The sequence below is a fragment of the Cryptococcus depauperatus genome, chromosome 3 (assembly GCF_001720195.1).
Source record: "Cryptococcus depauperatus CBS 7841 chromosome 3, complete sequence".
NCBI classification, from domain to species: Eukaryota; Fungi; Basidiomycota; class Tremellomycetes; order Tremellales; family Cryptococcaceae; genus Cryptococcus; species Cryptococcus depauperatus.
The window spans coordinates 186,398-205,781 of NC_089470.1; the positions used below are offsets into that span (position 1 = coordinate 186,398).

The window sequence follows — 19,384 nt, forward strand, 5'->3', positions numbered from 1 at the left end:
AAGGTATATTGTGTTGTCAGTTTTTTTGATTACATCAGGGACATGATGTAGATATATTTTGTTTTAAAGGTAAGAGTTAATCAGATAGGGCCATTACTGCTTGGCATCATTAGGGCTATTTTACCATTTCGACCTGGAGGGTACTCACCGTTAGCTTCGCGCTAGAGATCTTCCCATTCGTCATCTATTCATTCAATCAGCTTCGGCAAGAACGGAACAAAGAAAGTCCAAGTACCGATTCCCAGCATGCCTCTAATCATTACGCTTTCGCCGCCAACCGAAGCAGCGTATTGTATCAGCATCAAAACATTATCTATTTCATCACAATTAGCGTGGCAAGGAAATTGAAAATGCTCACCTGTCCAACGCATGGCCCCTTCTCTACAGACCTCCACACATTCTTTTTTGTTTTCATACTTGACTGGATCTGCTGCTCCAAAAGCAGCAAGCTCTGTTTGAAGTTTTGATGCATTATCGAGCTCTTCTTCGAGCATCGATAGTAGTCGACGTCGCTCGTCCTTCAACCATTTTTAGCCTATTTCGCTTCCACCAGGCGAGCTCACGGTATCTTCACGGCCAACCTGTGAAGCAGCCAACAGCTTCTCCGTTTCTAGGATAGCAACCTCGGTTTTTTCAAGCTCTCTTGTGGCCTTTGAGAGCGCAGCGTTTTTCTATCCATTGTGAGCGATGCCAACATGTGCAGAGTCAAGACGAACGACTGCACCCGCTGCACTCGGAAGAGACCAGTAGTCTAGATCATCTATCAAATGCCGCGCTCCAACCCGCCGTCTGGTTCACCCACAGTTGCCGGTACCACTGGGTCTGTCTCAGCCAGTGTAGGGCAACATCAACTTACATTTTGTCCATGATCACGAAGCCATCTGAACATAAATCGTCGAGTACTTCCTTCACACTCTGAACCACTACGCCATTCAGTCTTCACTCTCCCTCTGATCACCCACGCACCAATCCCTTTGCTTTCTGGTCAAGCGTCAGTCTTACCAAGCGAGTACACGACAGATATCTCACTGGGAGCAATCTTTTCCAGCTCTTTCAAAGAGTAAAACTCGGCCTTGCCCTTCAGCCCACGCAAGCGCAAACGACACATACAGATTCATGAAAGATTTCCACCACTAAGCTGACATCAGCTCGCGCATAATGCCCATGACCTCATCCATCATCCCTCTCACCAAAACACACACTCACTCTTTGCCTTCTTCTCCTCCATGGAGAGACCCCGCTTGGACATGCTGGACGAATGTCACGTTGACGCCTTTTTTTCTTTTCTTTCCTTGACAGAAAAAGCAACTCTCGACCCAGCCTTTATAGTCCTCGCGGGTGGCAAAAAATCGCGTCACCTCATCTCGCACAGACCACCGCGAGCCAGTACTGGCGTGTCAGACAAACGCGTCCCACAAACTTGGTAAGACATGCCATCATCCGACTCAACCGGTCTCGGGGGACTTGGCATCAAGTCTAATAACCCACCATCCTTCTCTATGTGTAACACATTCACCATTTCCCCATGTAATTGCCGCCAACGGCCTGTGCGTCAGCCACCCGACGTTTGTGACAGCCGAGGAACGAATCTAAACCAGTGCGGCGGTGATGCCATCTGATGCTGCTATACTTTGGGACGACCGCGAAGCCAGGAACAGGAATAATCGAAAAAGGATGACGCCATGTCGATCTGACTGTTTCCTTCGGGTGTGTGCCTGACCCTGAGCCAGGATTCGACGTCGGGAAGAACAAGATGACGGAGTATTCGGGAGAAGCCTATCTGATTTCAAGGGTCCTCTCCGGCCACACATCACGTGAGCAACACAATCGCTCCGTCGTAGCTCCGATTAGCCACGAAGCGAACGACCCTATTGTTAGACGATCATTCTTGTTGTCGTCACAACTTTCCATGCATCCCTGTCGAGAGGCGGCGGCGGTCGCCGCCGCCCTTCCCTTCGACCGGAACATTCCAGGAGTTTCCTAGTCACCGTCACGACCCTTGTGGATCCGAGCTCAGCCTGTGCCGGTGGCTGGCATGAACCCTACTGCTGTTGCCGTCCTCCCATGGGACGGAACCTCTTGGCTGCCGTGCTGTCCATGGTGGTGGTCTCCAACCAGACCGGCATACGAAGAATGATGAGGTCACCACTTTGTTCCTTTTCACCCCACGACGGTGGGGGAAACCGATCGTCGTCGTTGGAAAAAAAAGAAAAAGTCACCCGTTCCGATCAGGAACAGAGAGAAATGATCCGAGCCGGAAAGAATGGCGTTTTATTGGCGTTTCTATATTTCTTTTCTTTTTTTTATTTCGCGAAAATGGCATTTATAGTCTTCCTTCCTGCCACATTTTTTCTTTTTCCTTTCTTTTCTTTTTCTTCTTCAACCATCCACTCATAAAGGTATGTCCGCGTGTCCGCCCACCGACGTGTCCGCAGTGCTGATCTCAGCCCTCACACAATCTGGGACAAACTCTATTCCTGCTTCGTGACGCCCCCCTGTCACCTCGACAAATGCCAATCCTATGCAACGCTCCTTTGTCCACCGGTTATGCCGATCCTCGTGCCTTACTGCCGATTCTCTCGACATCGTCTCTTCCACATTGTCTTATATAACGCCGGTTGACGGGACACCCATCATCCTTTTGATTCCGTTCGACAACCTTTATCACCACTGACACAGGTCGATGCAGCTTGGACAACACCGACACCATGCCAGGCAATGACACTCCGTCGCGAGAACGGCCATCTTGTTTCTTTCTCTTCTTGTCCAATATCATGGTCGTGCTGTGTCCCCGGCGGGCTGAGGATGTGAGTGGAGCGGCTAGGAATGCGTCTGACAGATGTCTAGCCCGAACGTGAACCACTCTTTCCGCCAGAGACCATCTTGCACCAGCCTCGACCTCACCCGCAGCTACCGAACCTCGCTTCGACGTCGATGAGCCGGCTGCCGTCAGGGCTGTCATCTCCGGCCAAGTCGAGCGGTCTCTATGGACGGGATGGGCAGAGCGAGGCGCGGCGGGCAGAGGGCAGACAGAGGATGGAGAGCATTCGGGGAGCGTTTGCAAAGTGAGTCTTGGGGTGGCCGCCAGGCAGGGACTGATTCGTCTAGCCGCATGCAGGTGGTCGAACAGCATAGTACTCCGCAGACATCTCCCCTTTACACCATCACCAGCGCGTATTATCCCTCGGATATACCAGCCATCGCTGGTACACTTCCAAACCGGCCGTATGCCCCTCACCTGGGCCGTTCACACTCTGAGCCTGGCTCTCTTCAAAATCTTGGAGGGTTTGCAGCCCATCCAGGGCCCTATGGCTCTCTCTTTGTGGATCGGGATCGTGGGAGAGGTGTATCAGACAGTGGAAGGTGGCGGAGCAGCACCGTGGGCGCACGTCATGCCTCTTTTTCGGGTGACGAGGATGAAGCAAGAGGTCGTTGTCGAGGTTTTGCCAGTGGACCCATCCTCGGTCTTGCGATAGGCGACCATGGTCGCGAAGAGCCCAGCAGGAGCTCCAGTGGTCTTTCGCGCTCGCATTCAAAAGCCTCGCAATCAGCGTCCTCGGGCGAGCCCTCGCCCAATCTGTCGCCTGAACCGTCACGGGCATCCTCATTACAGCCATCTCAACACGAACATTATGCTCCTGATCGAAACTTAACCGACCCAGAAGCCATCTTTGAACAGGATGTGATTAGACGAAAGCTGGGTATTGGAGGGATGGGGATGGGGTCGCTTAGACGGGGGAGAGGAAGAGGAGGGTCCAAGAAGAGTCGTGGTGCCCGTTTGTCTCCTTCCTGATGTCTTTTTCCTATACAGATTTTTTGGGTTTCTATTGTCTTCTCTTTGATTTTTACGCTGTTTTACGACCCCTTGACGTCATTGACGATAAAAGTGGATTATTGATTACCTTTTGTCTAGATTTAAGAATAGATAATGTGTTTTGATATTTCTTTCTCAACCATTCAAGTAGCTTTACAAGTCACATGTCAGTCTGTAGACCACTTATCTTGTAGATATACATCTTACCGCTTGTAGACATCTCCATTTTGTGCCATACGCATGCAGCATACTCACTTATGTCTTGCCAGGACCAGCTTGCAGAAAGTAGTACATACATCTCTTTCACTGAGCCCATTGGATTGTCAATAGACAGGATGCTACAAAAGTACAAGGTGTTTACGATAGAGTCTGGAAGGCCCAAGTCTGTTGTCGTCATCTTCACATTATGTTGCAGGAACGAAATGTCTCTTTTCCGCCGGGATAAAAGTTTATTAGTTTGATTCTTTGGGAAGGAACGCAGTCGCTTACCTGAAACTGAACTCTCCAATTAAGATTCGTGTCCTTGATCACTGAGATCCTCGTCGTAGTCCTCCGCATCGTTCTCATCGGCCTGCACGTTTGTCTTTTTCATTTGCTTCAAGCCTCCTTGAAAAGCATCTTCCATTGTTGAAACGGCTTTTTCACCAATCAAGGTAGGCTCGAGATCACGAAAAGGCGTTTTGCAGCCTGGACATGATATTCCAGCGATGGCGTTATAGCAATATGTGTGGAGATGGGCTTGACAACCGCGGCTTGAACACACCACTCCCTATGTCATACATTAGCCAAAGCGTTCGCATCACTACGAAACGCACTTCAAAGACTAGGCGCTTGCACCTCGCACACTGGTTTAAATAATCCTCAAATTCGTTCTTGAGGTATGATTCCAACTCGGCAATTGCTCTAACGCTCAAAGAGTACCGACTCCTTTTTGATTTGTGTATCCAACCTCTAGACACAAGAGCACTCAAAAGCGTTTCAGCCCCAGATTTAGTCATTTTGGCATTTCCCGCAAGATTAGCGACAAGATTACGAGCTTGGCCATGGGCTACAGAATTGGCTGGATAGGACACCACGATAGCTTCGACCTTACCGTCACATTAATAGCAATATCAGACTGATAGGGATGTGAGATACCAAGAGCTTGTAGAATTCCAGTTCGTGAGCCGAAAAATCAGTTGCCATCGATGCCATCTCTGTTGGGTCAAGGTTTCTCTACAAAATAATCAGTTCCGCCTTAACACAGTGTAAGAGGAAACCTGCCAAGACATGATATTGTTTTCCTTTGCTGTCCATCATCCTGATTACATCCATGTGGACTGGATGCAAGAGAACGGAGATGTCAGAGATGAAGGTGTTGACTCCTGCGATATCCATCTCGTAGGGAGGTACAAAAGAATCATCGTGGGCTATAATTGACTCAGCATTGTCATGACCGCTGAACAATGGGAGTCTGTACCTCTGCAAGCAGTAATGGCCCGTTTGTACAATTCCAAAGCCACGGTATCCGACACGACACGACGAGACAGCAAAGATTGAATGTATACCCTGTGCAGATTGCTTGTTTCTACTATAGGTCCTTGAGCCATTCTATTTTATAGTATCCAAGTTGTAGAGTGGGAAGATAGAGATAAAAACAAAATTGAAGAAAAGATAAAACGCGCCAAAGAATTTAAGTCATGTAAAGACGCGTCCAACAAAAGAGAATGGCGGCCATCACCGCCGGTGGAGGTGAAATGTCTTGCTGCAAATTACATTTCATTATCATTGACTTTATAATGTACTTTATATAATAACAGTATATTACAGGTGAAGGCTTGGAAATGCTCTTAGGATTATTGCAAGATGAGACTATACAAGCTCTATTGGACTCTACGTGATTTGGCATGACGGTGGGAAGAAAGTAACAGGACACACTCAGTCTACATCTTGTGGATCGTAGAAGGCTAGAGGAATCACTGGATGCCGCCGAAAGTTTACGTTTGAGTTGCCTTTCTGTGAAGTTATGGCTACTACCCGTCAAAATGCGCAAACTGGAAATGAGAATGGAAATGAGAATGAGATACCTGTTCCAGGCGACATCGAATCCCAGATATATACAGTATGGGTGATTCAGTCACAAGCCTCAGCTCGAGGAGCTCATGCGGACTCTAAAGTAGAAAACTTCTCAAATCAAAAATCATACTGATAGAGCATTCTTAGGAAAATGTTTCTGGATTCATGTTGTTCAGCTTTGAGTTATTCATCACATTCGCTGTCCAGAAGCCGTCCCACTAAATTGAATTACAGCGCCTTAATTCATAAATTCACTATGCTCATGTTCAGCAATAGCCTTTCCAACACCCATTGCCCTGCCCCACACCATCCCTCTGAGAGCGGCATACTGGAGACAGGCGCCAAGGAGTACAAAACAATGAAAGATTTGATGGGAAGAACCAAAATAGTCAAAAGTCCCAGGAGAGAATTTTTCGGGAATTCCAGCGGCACTTTGGAGGCGAATATTTTGTCAGCATACCAGAAGAAAATAAAAGAGAGAAGAGCGCACTACAAAATAGCACCAAAAATATAGCTGGCTCCGCTAAGGATTACCAAATCCAGACTTATCTTTTCCCTTGCATGCTGCATTCCTTGTGTCAAGAGGATATGTGTGACTGGTACTATAGCAGAAAGCCCGAGGCCGATAAACATGAGGGTACGGTGCCATCTATGGGAGCGATGATGAGGGGAGAGAACGATCTGTGGAAGCAATCAGGCTAGGTAAATGAAAGGCGAAGAAGGAACATACATAAGCGGTAGCAATTCCTGCCGCAATGATGCCAGCTAGAAGGTATCAGTCCACTCGTAAATGGCTTAGCAACCCGATAACATACTCATGTAGAATACTTGAAGGAAGAAATTATCGTGGAACGCATAGTACATTCCGGGAGTGATACTTCCAACAATTAGTATGACAATGCCAATCTAGCCCACGTCAATCTTCAAACGGCACATGCACCCAAGCAAAAAACGTACATAGTCTCCCCTATGAGCGATTTCACAGAGATGTTTGGAATGACATGATATGGTATGAAACCAGCTACTCAGTCCAAGACACAGAACGGCGCAGACCAAATATAAGGAGAGCGCAACCTTGTCATGAAGCGTTGGTGGCAAGGGAAGAGGATCCAGAGGTATATGAAAAGAGGGAAAATGCGATGGAAAGAGGTGCAGAGGGAGGAGAGAGAGAAAAACGACTGCGCCAATGGAATGCGAGTGAATATTGACTATGATTAGCAGTCAGACGCTAGCTGCATTAACCTATCAATAACTAATTACCTGTCTCGTTGTGCAAGTCTAGCGATGGGTTAATTAGCAAATTATTAGCCCTTCACTTAGCTTACAACTTATAGCACTCCAAAGACAACCTTTGATTGAAGGAATAGGCCGTCTATACCCATGCAGAATATAGTGGTTATATGACTGCCAAGGTAGGATGCGCAGGCTTTCTTCATAAGAGATTACTTTGCTTTGTGACTCTTGATGTGCATGTCTTGATAAAAGCAAAGTCGTATCAGATACTTCTACAGTACTTGGAGTGGAGGTCATTACGTTCAAAGTATGCCGATGTGTTACCACCATTCTCTTGCAGTGGAAAGAAGTCTGAGGTTACTGCAGAATTGATGAGAGATTAAACAGAGCGAAAAGCCTTGTCAATGTTTTCCTAGTATCCAATCAATATCCGTGTAACTTGAGAGTATAAAACGAGATGCCCACTGATAGCCCAACGGGCACCCATACAGCTCTATGCCAAGTTAGAATGCAATGAACGGCTTGAAGTCCCCTGGAATGCCAATAGCCGGTAAGATTTTATATTGCCGCAAGAAACCCGACTTGATACCGTCTATGAAAGATTGAAGAACGATTATGATAAAATATATAAATGAGTATTCCATCTAGCCAACCTCCACCTAATATATTCTCTTTGCAATTTGTAGAATGAGTGATGGATAGGCGCGGAAGGTTGGCACGCCTAACCCTCTAGCTTTGTAATCTCATCTTTGAGAAATTTTCATTACAATTCTTGTATTTTCTCTCAGATGCTATTTATATAAACAGGGTCAAATCCTTGACATTTCTGCAATCAATCTTGCAAGCATCTAGTAATAGATCAGTCTAAAACAAAAATATGTCTAACGCTGAAGTTATAACAAGGCGGCTGCATGTTGGCGGCCTCAAGTCTGATATTACTGCTGCTCACATTAGAGACAGATTTTCGCATTTTGGAAAAGTCCAAAATGTTGAGGAATTGCAACCTGATGCTCTTGGTATGTCCTCATCATTCAACAGGATGCAAGGCTTACAAACCATTTTCAAAAGGCAACCCTCGTCCATTTACTTTTCTAACGCTAGAAACGACCTCTGCTCAGTTAAAGAGATGCCTCAATACTATGTCTGGAGCTCATTGGCGCGGTGCTCTTTTACGTATATCGGATGCTAAACCTCAATATAATGTCAAAATACATGCGCTTAATAACACCACTCCTGAAGAAAAAGCCAAGGAAGCTGAAAAGAAGAGAAAGCGAGTTCTACGCAGGCGAGGAGAAGGCGTTGGGAGAGAAGCACAAGATATGAAACTTGTCTCTGCTTCTCGAGCGGCAAAAATACCTTTTTGGATAGTGATAGATGCGCAAGATGGAAGGAAGAGGATGGTTAGGCCTATCTGCGTCCGTCCGGACAGACCTATCGGCGTGCTGGAAGGCAAGAATAATGCGAGACGAAGACCTGCTCAGAGAACTTATCGAAAGGTTATCAATCCCTTGCAGTGGGGCTCACAACTAAACGTGTTTTCATCCTCGGATGATACAGATATGCGTCAGGAAGGAGAATGGGAATACGAGAACTTCGACTTTAAGGAGGAGCTGAACGGAAGCAATGACCACAAGATGGCGTTAGGGATCTGGAGAAAAACTGTCAATGGCGAGATTGTGGACGAAGAAGTGGTCAGAGGCAAGAGAAGGAAAATTGAAGGGGATGAGTATAACTTCGACTTCGGGTATGGTTTAGATGAGATTGGGAGCGTAAATAGCTCGCCTTTGTTTGGTTCGCGACCATTGGAGCAAAGAGAGACATCGCCCCTATTCTCTCCCCACCACGAGAAAGCGCAGGCAAGCCGTATCAATGAACCGGGAGCTCCCCATGAAGAAGATTTGAATGCGACGCAACTTGTTTCATCACCGCTTTTCGCCGCACACAAGACTCTGTTAGATGAAGTCGAGAAGGAAAACTCTCTATCCGGAATCGGATCAACACTGTCTTCATCCCCATTGTTTGCTGTACGTAAACCTACTGATCGTTCCTTATCTCCATCGCCTTCAATAACGAGAGCTCTTACTCCGGCTCAATTTACGCCAGTCGCTATCACACCTTCATTGCCTCCATCTTCCCAGTCCCCAGCTGCACCACTTAAACACATCTCTACGCCTCCTCTACCGTCCATCCCATTCCACCTCATTTCTCAAGCTCGCTCCGAGAAATCCGCAGCCCTCGGCGTGCTTTCCTCTCTATTAAATGGCATTGATGACTCGCCAAAAGGAGCAAAGCTGGATAGGAATGTGTGGAAAGGATTTACCGAAGACGAAGATAGTGATGTGGAAATTGGAAGAGGAAGGGAGAAGAAGAAGCAAGAAGTCCCAGGCCTCGCCAAGGTGACTATCGAGGAAGAAGTCCAGGTGGATGAACCTGAAATCCAGTCTACTTTTGAGGCGGAGAATGACGGGGAAAGCTCCGCCTCATCGGGATTTGTAAACAGTAGCGAAACGAGTCATGAGGATAACTCTCCCTCTGGATCCGATGACAAGATGAACGTCGACTCTCCCAATGAACAAGAAGATGGTGATGAAATCAACGAAGAATCTACAAACGATGGCTCAGAATCTGATGGCGGAGATGAGAGTGGTGGTTCAGATGACAATTCAAGTGACGACTCGGATGACTCAGAGAGTGACGATTCAGAGAGTGACGATTCAGAGAGTGACGATTCAGAGAGTGACGATTCAGAGAGTGACGATTCAGACTCGGACACGGACAAACACAGCTCGGATTCTGACAACGACTCTTGCGCGTCGTCCAACTCACCACCTCCGCCCAGCGCCTCATACCCCTCCAACACTCCTCAACCCAATCCCTCCAATCTCAAGTCTCTCTTCGCTCCTTCCGTCCCTTCAGACTCTCTTCTCCCGGGCGGATCTTTGCAGAATAAAAATGGCTTCTCCCTTCTTGCTACATTAGGAGGCGACATCGAGCTGGATGAGACTTTAGACATTCCCATACCTACGATTAATACCCAGCAACCGACCGAACAGGAGCTCGAGCCTCACCCATTGATAGAGGGCGGTAGAGGAAAGGTGAAATTCGATGTCGCCGGCGCACCGGGGCAACCTCTGTTTTTTGCCCTGCCCACTGAAAAGGACGCTGCAGAGAGGTCTAGAGGGAAAAAAGGAGAATCACAGAATCCATACAATGAACTACATTTTGGTATACCATTCACCAACCATCACGCCCAAAATTATCACGCCGAAGAAGAGACGACGCCATTACCAGGTTTTTGGAGGCAACCCAAAGAGACAGATGCCGCGATGCGAGAGATTTGGGAAAAGGAAAAGGGAGAACTGACCCAAGGATGGAAGAGAAGATTCAGAGAGGCCAAGAAGATGAAGAGGAGGAAGGGAGGTGATGACTTTGCCTGACCCATACGAGTCTGATGTCGAGGGCACTACCACACGTCCCGGATACTTTTTTACGTTATCTCCGGAAGCTTCCAAGTTTTCCCAGTTGCTGCGCAGTTTCAACCCTGGTCCATTGGCAATCGAGCTATGCTTGTACCGAGTTGACCCTTCAAAATCTCAATCCCAGCCTTACCGCTATCCGTCTACATCTTCTCAACTTCCTGCATGTCCGACCACGACAGTCGCAACGTTCACAACAACTTGCAATTAAAAATGCTACGTCATAACGTAACTTTCAAAACTTGGCAAAGGCTGGCAGGCACAGGACGCCCAGCACTCATCTCGTAGTGTCTACCCTCTATAAAGTGAGGGATCAAATAAATAATACCCCTGCTGTGCACGCTGTGTTGCCATTTTTCTTCTATAACATTGCTGCGCTCTGGAAGGTATGCTAGCGGCAAGGACAGTGGCGAGAGGCGCATCGCAATATGCATTTTATAAAGTAAATGGAAATGTACTTTTAACATGAAATAAGTAGATTTGGAACTGTATGCTGTTATTGGCGGTTGCGCTCGGGCCCTTTTTTTAAAACTGCCCTTTGAAAATACAACTTGAATTTATTCTCTTCAAATATTTATATATATTTAATTCTTTCCCTTCTTTTTATTTCGTTTTCTTTTTCGTCTTTTATATGTCGACATCCCTTCATTACGCCTACTCTCCTCATTCTTCTTTTTCTCGCCCTCGCCGGAGAACCTCTCTCTCCATCAGTCTCACCTCGACCTCCATCCCTCCTGCTCCTCGAAGACGCGCTCGGACCATGCCGCTTCCTGGGTCTCCACGGAGCAGGAAGAGCGACAAGCCAGTCAATATACGCAAAATGGTCATCATCCTGCTGGCGCTGCTATCGCTGATACTGACAGGGACGGTGATTGTGCTTAGCACCGTGTCGTACTACCTTGCGATACCCAATTGGGCCTACCTGACAGAGACAGAGGTAGCATGGAGACCGCAGGATGTGATCAAGCAGCTAAGAGACAGCGACCCGGTCAGGATACACAAGAGGCTGGAGTGGAGAGAGGTTGGACAAAACGCGCACAAGCCGTTAAATCGTAAAGATTCGGCAATCGACAAGTGGGACAAGCTTGGAGAGGAAATGTATGAGCGCGATGCTGCCCAGGAAGCCGATCTGGTTAGGGATCCAGCATTATTGGTTCACGGCAATGACAATGAAGGCTCTGCGATGGCAGACGTCGTCACGACTAGACCGGGTGATGAATGGGGAATTGATGGTGAGGGCTCAGGTGGTTACTGGATGCGAAAGGACTGGAATGGGCGTGTCCAGGATGTGTCTTCTTGGGATAGATTGTACAATGTGACAACGTTGTGAGTGAGAGTGTTGTGTCCCGGGCAAGAGCTGACAGTCCGTAGACCCGGAGAGACCATTCCCCGTCTAATTCACCAAACTTGGAAAGATGACCATTTACCTGAGCAATGGAGAAAAGCTTGGAAAGAGTGTCGTGAGGGTATGCCCGACTAGTAAGTGTCGCTCTTGGGTGGGCAAGTCTTGTTCTAATGGGCCTCTTAGCGAGTACATGCTCTGGACAGACGAGGTCTCTCGTGAATTCATAGCTGCCCATTATCCGGCTCATCTTGAAATGTACGACTCTTACCAATACCCCATCCAGCGCGCCGATTCTATACGATACTTTCTTTTACACCATTTTGGCGGTGTCTACATGGATTTAGATATTGGATGTCGAAGACGGTTGGATCCTCTCTTACAGGGTGACTGGGAAGTGATTTTACCCATCACCAAACCTGTGCGTTTTGGGTCGCGGTTTCTGACAAAATTGACTTGTGATAGGTTGGAATCTCCAATGACCTGATGCTTTCTAGCAAGGGTTCAAAATTCATGGATGACACTGTTCATGGACTTCATGCTTTCAACCATCAATACTTTTCTAATTATCCCACCATCATGTTCTCCACAGGGTACGTCCCTTGCTCCCCCGACTTGTCACTGACCGCATTTTAGTCCCATGTTTCTTTCCGCCCAATACGCATTCTTTTCCTCTGCCCATCCCCCAACCTTCACACAGCCAAGTGCGCCAGTGCGTGTCCTCCCTAAATCACTCTACGGCAAAAACACTCCCGTTGCAAACGTCCCTCATTCCTTCTTTATTCACTTTTACGGCTCGAGCTGGCACGCAGACGATGCGGGCTTCATCACTTTCTTGGGTCAACGAGGTAAAAAAATGATGTGGTTTGGGGTAGTTGTCCTCATACTGGGTATTGCACGTTTAATATGGATGAAGAAGAATAATGGAAGAGACTACCAACTGTACTCCATCTTACCTACGACTCAATCAAGATGTAGTTCGCCTACAGAGTATGGCTCAATAAAACGGAGAGTATCAGATGATTGCACAGAAAAACGGACGGATACGACGACGGGAAAACGTTTAGAAAAGTAAAAAAGAGTCGTGTGGGAGTAATTACGGTATGAACATATGGGCACGACAAGGAAACATAATCAGAGTTGACAGTTTTCATTCTTTACTTCTAGGAACGCTCTTTCTTTTGAGATCTCATGTACAAACTTGTTGCCTAGTACACCTATTTCTTGCCTAGGTTGTGAAAAATGCTCAACAGTGGTTGGGTGTGCGCAAGGCAGGCGTATGGTTTCATGCATGTGTTGATTGGTCAAGATGAGGTTTTGTATAGAGTGGTTCTAATAAAGAGTGCCAAATATGACTGATTGTCCTGATATATCTGAAGCAAGTCTAGCCTATTGTGTTTGGTAACCGTAACAATTGAATGAGTCTACATCTCAAACATGCTTCGTTTATTTCTTGATAAAACAATTGTCAATACAGCGTGCTTGATGCTCACAGCCAGCGCCCTCTCCGCTCCTCTTGCGCTGCTCCTTTGCACCATCCCTCCTCTCTTCAATCATGTTGCCGGAAAACAACGCTGGCCATCTGTGCCGACCACTCACAAAACCTGATAAAATATAGATTGTGCTCTGAGGCCACTGACTTGACGTTGATGCTGCCCTATCGCTACGCTTTCTGCATGGCTCAATAGAGTATGGTAAATTCGCCTAGGATCAGTTTACAAAGTCAGAGGCGTTGGGACATTATACAAAGCGACGATTTATCCAAATGGATAAGTATTTTACACTCTCCAACCAAGAGACAAAGGCAAAAGCCGGCATGCCTTATCAACTGCCTGGAAAATCTCTACACTCATCTCATTCGTTGCAAGCCTCGTGTCGACAGTTGTAGGTGTACGCCAACAAAGGTCAAATTCCATCCACCACGTCCGCGCCAACGAGTCAACAACCAGCCAGCATCAACCTTGTCGAGGCCAGACACGATAACCTGAGCAAGTTGAAAGCGCCATGATTAGTGCAACGCTCAGGACAAGGTGAGCGATTCCTTATCCCCAGCTCCAGCTTGACCCCATGGAAACCTCCCACTTGCAAGACTCATGAATCCACTCACAGGCCGAACAATCTCAGCGACATTTGTCTCGCCAAGCTCCAGTTGCCTGCCACAGCCTTGATCAAATGGGTTGTTTGAAACCTTGCGCAAACACTCTTGAATACCGGTCACCGTCGCAATGTCAGTCATTCTAATATCATCATCACCGTTGTACACCCTCATGGCCTGAAGCTGACCTAGACGCATGTAAAATTGCCCTCCTGATCCGTCAGGATAAAAAAAATAAGGTAAAAGTTGGAGTGATAACGATAAACTTATAATTCAAGATACAAATATTCATGATTTTATCTTTTATATTTAATTAACGTAATTAAATCGTAAATACTTTCCAAATTAACCAATCCACGAGATGATTTCAAGTAAACATTCTTTAAATAACACCAAACGCAGGAAACAAGAGTTGTCTGTTCTTTCCAAACAATTACAACTTTTAATATTACAACTATTACAATCATTATTATAACTATCACCACTCATGGATACAACTCCTATATAACAAGCATACAGATCAATATAAAAGGGAGGAATATATTCTGAAAGGAGCCACACATCTACTGTACAATTATAACCATGGCAGGTAAGTTCTCCTCGAGAGATGGGACATCTTATACTTGTTTTTCATCTCTAACCAACCTCTTTCACAATGGGCACAGCGATATACACCGTCTTCACCTCGCCTCACCATGCTCCCATGCCCAACCATTTACCAACACTGATTGTGACGCCACATGGTGAGTGGTAGAGTGTAAGACAGCGACTAATGGCTTAAAGGACAACCCAACCACATTCTGTATACGTATCTGCACACTGAAGAAGTATGGTCACGGCATGTGACGTTGGGCTGACATGGCTGTAGAACCGGGTCAATTACCTCCTCACGCCTTCTCCCCAAGGTGATCTCTGTGTAGCCAAACTCTTTCCTCCTTCTCGCAACGCTTCTGCCAACGCCAACAGTGCAGCGTCGCTGCCCACCATGTCAAACAAGCAGGCCCACAACTCGGTGCGGTGTGAGGCGTCGCGGGATTTAAGATGGACCATTGAAAATACAGGCGTCATGAGTCCGATATACAAGATTGTGAACCAGGACGATACGCCGCTGTATCAGATCAGCAAGCCTAATCCCAATGCAGAGTTTTGGACGCTGTTTTATTTCAAGTATGCAGGACATCAGATCCCGCCGAGGCGTGTCGAGGTGAGTAGATATTGGGTTGATGGATGTTGACTTGTACAGTTTGGCAAAATCTCAAAGAACTCGCCAGAAAAAGGCGGCGGGACTCGGTTGTCAATCACTGGCAAGACGGAGGATGAGAAGCAGGTGTGGCAGACTTTGGGTGTGGGCAATGAAGATTGCGTTGAGTGGGTCGTCTGTTGCGCCTGTCTCAATCTTCTCGAGTAAGTCTTACGTTTCGTTTGGGACAACGTTGACATGAGGGCTAGCGACGAAATACTTCGTGCCGTTGGGAAGCGCGCTCAGCCCAAGGCCATCCCAAGCCAAGCTTCAGGTCACCCATCACGGCCTTCTCCGGCATCGACTCTTTCGCCAGCCTCGACACGGCCTCATCCTGCGCCATTACAGCGTCCACCGCTACACCCGAATCCTCGTTCAGCGCCGGTTTTAGGTATGGGACCTGCTGTAACGTCAAGTGCGCCTGCAAGACACCCAGCGATGAATCCCGCGCAGACGTACAGGCAGAATCCACCGTCAATGGGTAGAGCTCCCCTTACCAGGCCAGGCCAACCGCCTATGCAGGGTAGGCCAGTGCCAGCACAGGGACATGCCCCTCCTGTTGGCCAGGGGCAACGAAGGAGGATGTAGGTAACGCTGGACAGAAGGACTGGAGTACTTTGCGAAAACATTCCATCGCATTTTCAATTGATCCACACACAACGCTGGCGCAGTAAGTGGAAAGGCTTTATAGGTCGTCACTTGCGACCTACGCAACATTCTTGTTTCAGATGTCGATCTGAACATGATACAGTACACCTTTTATTTTGGTGTTTATTTCGTTTATTCACAGATGGGCTTGAAATGTTGTTGACTAGATACCCTGTTGGAAATGAATGATACCCTGCTGTCATGCATTATGCTTTTGACCACTAGGCAGACATCATCTCAAGCATTATTTAAAACGACAGCTGCAAAATCTTCCCCTACTCCCCATTCATCCATCAACCGTCGAACTTCACCCATCTCTCCTCGATGGTTGTATTGTCCATATCTGGGGATGAGCTGTGTTATCTCAGACATGGACGTGAATGCACGGGATGCTGGAGACGGTCCAAGTGGACGGCGGAGACGTTCTGTGACCTATCAAAGTGTTAGGGTTAGACAAGCGCAAGAGGGAAACTTGCCTTTTTTTGATAAGATGGTATATCCGACCATGATTCACTCTTGATCTTTGCCATATACCGATCTACCACCTTTCCTGGACCTTCCATGCAAAGCAAGGCTGGCTTGCCTGGCATTCCGGATCTGTAATTAGGCATAATAAAGATTTTGTTGAATGAGAGGCATACCAGCAAGTACAAAACCAGTAAGACCCATATCATTGGCATACGACACGAGATCGTCACGTTTCTCTCTTGTACTGAGAGTAGGAAGCCAGAACCAGACTCTTTCCAAAACTCCTTGATCCTTTTCCTCATTTTGACTTTGTCTTGCCTTGCCTTGCAACGGAGATGACGAGGATAGAAAGGTAGATAGATTCCTAAGAATTGATTCGAGTGTCGTGAGGATGTATTCACTAGGATCGGTCTCTTGAGGTGAATGTGGAAAGATTGAAGAGAGGAGATTGGCGTAGGCAGTATTAGGTAGCCAAGTGGGCTGCTTTGGTTTTAGAATGACTATCCCTTCCTCGACACCAGGCTGGGCAGAGAGCGTAGGCAGACCGATATAAACCTCGACCGATTCGTCCTTGCCATCTTCCACTGCGATTCTCAGCTCACCCTCTAGCACGTCTAATCCTCCAACGTCAATGTCTTCCTGGGCGTCTTCGATGGTGGCTTGGTAAAATGACAAAGTTGCAGGCGAGAGGAAGAGTTCAGAAGAGAGAGGATACATGGAGACGAGAATTTGAAGCGTAGATAGCTGAGTCTGGAGAAGAGTGTTCAATCGAGCCATAATGTAAATGTATAATATAACATTTGGAATATTTCTATTGAGAAATTCTAGTTTAAAGGATTTTTCGCAACACCAGTCAATTTTGTGGGGCCCCATTCCTCCACCTTTTATCCATTTCATTGTTTTACATTTGATTTCTTATTATCATCACGACATGATTATATATTGGCCCATAAAAGTAACAAACGATACCTATGGAAGGGTGCTGGGACTCAAAGCTGGAGAGAAGAGTTGGGTAGTGGTTGCGGTTGTCAGCGAGGTGAGTAATGTTGCTCTTATTTTGGACAAGGCTGACTCTATATCAACAGGCCTGGGATGAGCTGCAAACAAGACGTGCGAGGGAACTGGGTGTAGAGATGATAGGACAGGCATTATCCTGCGACTCTAATCAAGAAATGACATCGGGAATACACTTTTGGCTTGGAAAAGACCAGCTACCAGAATCATGCTCGTAGGTATCTTTTTATCTGCTGTGGACGATAATTTTGACAAAAGTCACAAGGCAATCCATAACGCTTGTTCTATTCCAACCTCCCAAGCCAAATCGACTGCAATACCTGACACTTGACGTACCCAACAAGTCCACTCCAAACAGAGACCTGGCAATGCAAGATTCCTTCAGCCAGGTGCACGATCAGACTTGCCTGCCAAAAGCCATTGACCTTGTGAGACTCTCTGACTGACAAGGAGTATCTAACCGGTGACAGATCAACCAGGTCGTGGATATACGTCGTGCATTGAAATCCTCTGAAAAGCCAAGAATTATTGCTCTCGACCGACCAGATGATCCTGTGCTCCACGCAGAGACTCATCTTTTGCTCTTGCTACGCCGTACATCATCTTTCAGTGAGTCTGCTCTTTTCTAACCTAGCTAAGGAACCTCTAGTGGATCAGCTATGTACCAGGCTGGAGCAGGTGACAAGCATATCCATACGATACAAGAGGTACCGTCAAGCGATGGATATCAGAGAAAAAAGCCGAGGATACAATTTGCGAGTGCTCTTACTTTTAGATATGTGATCTGACTGGAACAGGTTTTGGAATACCGTCTGGCTTATCTTGGTATGTCGTGTAGGATGTAATCCCGAAACTTATGCAACGTAGAACGATTTAATCCTTGGCCATGTCGCATCTAACCTCCTCGCCATCTACCATCCGTGGCTGATAGCCCACCTCCCGTCTGCTTTTGACGTCAGTAGGAGCTACGAGTAGCCAACGGTAGCTTACTCTAATCTAGGAGTATCTGGTCAAGATGCCCATATCCGGGCTGAGATGGCTGAATGATTGGCCAGTGGGTTTAAAGCTCAACACTCCGTTGTGTCAGTTTTTTTGTATGGCCATTGAAGCGTGCATCAGACGTTGGAACAGCAAGTGTCTTTCCTATCTGCTGTCTGGAAATCTTACCCTCTGCCGCAGATGTCGTTGCTCCCCTACTGGACGCCTACCTCTCCTGTGTCCTGACGATCCTGTCCTGGCTGTCTCTCACCGGGCTCACCACGACGCTCGCCCTTGTATCTGACCTGCTGAGCCTCTTATCGTTGCATCTTTGGTTCAGCTTCAAGATGATGAACCTTGTCTATGAATGGCAAGTGTCTAGCCTCGGCGGATTGTGGAACCTCTTTCGCGGTGCGTCTATTCCTATTCCACCGCTTGACTAACAACAAACAGGTAAGCGATGGAATGTTGCCCGTCAAAGAACAGACTCCTACGAATACGATATCGACCAGCTCTTCCTTGGCACCCTCTTGTTCACCGTCTCCGCCTTTCTCTTTCCCACCGTACTCGCTCTCTACATCTTTCTGGGCCTGGTGAGTTGTGCGTATCGCTCATCAGTGACAAGCCGACGATATGTTTAGCTTAGGCTTGGGTTCGTGAGTGTCGCAACGACAACGCTGGTGCTGCGACGAGTCATGAACGCCTGGCCTCTTTTCGAGCTGATGCTGAGGCTGAAAGAACCGTCCAGAGTTCCCGGTATGTGTCGCCTCACTTGCCAACCACTGACCGTTCGAAGCGGGTGTAACCTTTACGCTACGTCGTTTACCCACACCCAAGACCCACCACGGCAGACCCGTCAGCATCAATACAGCCCTGGTAATAAACGTGAGCTGTCTGGCTCTCTCCACGCGGTTCGACCCGTCGCACTGACTGCAACCAGAGCACACCGCGATCCCTCTCTGACATCTTCTGGTCTCACTCTACCTGAACCCGTAACAGCCCTTCCAACAAGATGCATCCG

At 47.3% G+C, this 19,384-nt stretch overlaps 11 protein-coding genes across 11 annotated transcripts; 5 read left to right on the plus strand and 6 right to left on the minus strand.

Annotated features, from left to right (window-relative positions):
• Window positions 1-161: 161 nt before the first annotated feature.
• On the minus strand, window positions 162-1,249 carry L203_102350 (uncharacterized protein; the record flags this gene model as incomplete). The annotated part of the gene is made up of 10 exons (XM_066211776.1): window positions 162-184; window positions 236-313; window positions 359-518; window positions 564-671; window positions 717-789; window positions 857-923; window positions 967-981; window positions 1,030-1,066; window positions 1,111-1,133; window positions 1,207-1,249. 10 exons carry the CDS (start codon window positions 1,247-1,249, stop codon window positions 162-164), a joined length of 627 nt encoding a protein of 208 aa, XP_066067873.1.
• A 1,142-nt stretch (window positions 1,250-2,391) lies between these two features.
• On the minus strand, window positions 2,392-2,962 carry L203_102351 (uncharacterized protein; the record flags this gene model as incomplete). Its single annotated transcript, XM_066211777.1, has 2 exons — window positions 2,392-2,519; window positions 2,569-2,962. 2 exons carry the CDS (start codon window positions 2,960-2,962, stop codon window positions 2,392-2,394), a joined length of 522 nt encoding a protein of 173 aa, XP_066067874.1.
• A 74-nt stretch (window positions 2,963-3,036) lies between these two features.
• Window positions 3,037-3,793, plus strand: L203_102352 (uncharacterized protein; the record flags this gene model as incomplete). Its single annotated transcript, XM_066211778.1, has 2 exons — window positions 3,037-3,065; window positions 3,109-3,793. 2 exons carry the CDS (start codon window positions 3,037-3,039, stop codon window positions 3,791-3,793), a joined length of 714 nt encoding a protein of 237 aa, XP_066067875.1.
• Window positions 3,794-4,322: 529 nt separating this feature from the next.
• Window positions 4,323-5,403, minus strand: L203_102353 (uncharacterized protein; the record flags this gene model as incomplete). The annotated part of the gene is made up of 5 exons (XM_066211779.1): window positions 4,323-4,583; window positions 4,630-4,902; window positions 4,952-5,029; window positions 5,078-5,223; window positions 5,274-5,403. The coding sequence occupies 5 exons, from the start codon at window positions 5,401-5,403 to the stop codon at window positions 4,323-4,325; spliced, it is 888 nt and encodes a 295-aa protein (XP_066067876.1).
• A 704-nt stretch (window positions 5,404-6,107) lies between these two features.
• L203_102354 (uncharacterized protein) lies at window positions 6,108-7,399 on the minus strand (the record flags this gene model as incomplete). The annotated part of the gene is made up of 7 exons (XM_066211780.1): window positions 6,108-6,300; window positions 6,360-6,550; window positions 6,600-6,634; window positions 6,685-6,775; window positions 6,827-7,077; window positions 7,130-7,147; window positions 7,195-7,399. The coding sequence occupies 7 exons, from the start codon at window positions 7,397-7,399 to the stop codon at window positions 6,108-6,110; spliced, it is 984 nt and encodes a 327-aa protein (XP_066067877.1).
• Window positions 7,400-7,979: 580 nt separating this feature from the next.
• L203_102355 (uncharacterized protein) lies at window positions 7,980-10,539 on the plus strand (the record flags this gene model as incomplete). Its single annotated transcript, XM_066211781.1, has 2 exons — window positions 7,980-8,118; window positions 8,171-10,539. 2 exons carry the CDS (start codon window positions 7,980-7,982, stop codon window positions 10,537-10,539), a joined length of 2,508 nt encoding a protein of 835 aa, XP_066067878.1.
• Window positions 10,540-11,209: 670 nt separating this feature from the next.
• L203_102356 (uncharacterized protein) lies at window positions 11,210-12,995 on the plus strand (the record flags this gene model as incomplete). The annotated part of the gene is made up of 5 exons (XM_066211782.1): window positions 11,210-11,904; window positions 11,950-12,057; window positions 12,107-12,341; window positions 12,386-12,513; window positions 12,557-12,995. 5 exons carry the CDS (start codon window positions 11,210-11,212, stop codon window positions 12,993-12,995), a joined length of 1,605 nt encoding a protein of 534 aa, XP_066067879.1.
• A 371-nt stretch (window positions 12,996-13,366) lies between these two features.
• L203_102357 (uncharacterized protein) lies at window positions 13,367-14,213 on the minus strand (the record flags this gene model as incomplete). The annotated part of the gene is made up of 2 exons (XM_066211783.1): window positions 13,367-13,624; window positions 14,028-14,213. The coding sequence occupies 2 exons, from the start codon at window positions 14,211-14,213 to the stop codon at window positions 13,367-13,369; spliced, it is 444 nt and encodes a 147-aa protein (XP_066067880.1).
• A 384-nt stretch (window positions 14,214-14,597) lies between these two features.
• L203_102358 (uncharacterized protein) lies at window positions 14,598-15,843 on the plus strand (the record flags this gene model as incomplete). The annotated part of the gene is made up of 5 exons (XM_066211784.1): window positions 14,598-14,604; window positions 14,681-14,745; window positions 14,884-15,219; window positions 15,277-15,419; window positions 15,465-15,843. 5 exons carry the CDS (start codon window positions 14,598-14,600, stop codon window positions 15,841-15,843), a joined length of 930 nt encoding a protein of 309 aa, XP_066067881.1.
• Window positions 15,844-16,140: 297 nt separating this feature from the next.
• L203_102359 (uncharacterized protein) lies at window positions 16,141-17,148 on the minus strand (the record flags this gene model as incomplete). Its single annotated transcript, XM_066211785.1, has 3 exons — window positions 16,141-16,335; window positions 16,380-16,486; window positions 16,545-17,148. 3 exons carry the CDS (start codon window positions 17,146-17,148, stop codon window positions 16,141-16,143), a joined length of 906 nt encoding a protein of 301 aa, XP_066067882.1.
• Window positions 17,149-17,302: 154 nt separating this feature from the next.
• On the plus strand, window positions 17,303-19,326 carry L203_102360 (uncharacterized protein; the record flags this gene model as incomplete). Its single annotated transcript, XM_066211786.1, has 12 exons — window positions 17,303-17,407; window positions 17,457-17,599; window positions 17,651-17,813; window positions 17,856-17,979; window positions 18,035-18,140; window positions 18,183-18,210; window positions 18,253-18,339; window positions 18,386-18,515; window positions 18,565-18,774; window positions 18,817-18,956; window positions 19,005-19,248; window positions 19,304-19,326. 12 exons carry the CDS (start codon window positions 17,303-17,305, stop codon window positions 19,324-19,326), a joined length of 1,503 nt encoding a protein of 500 aa, XP_066067883.1.
• Between the last annotated feature and the right edge of the window lie 58 nt (window positions 19,327-19,384).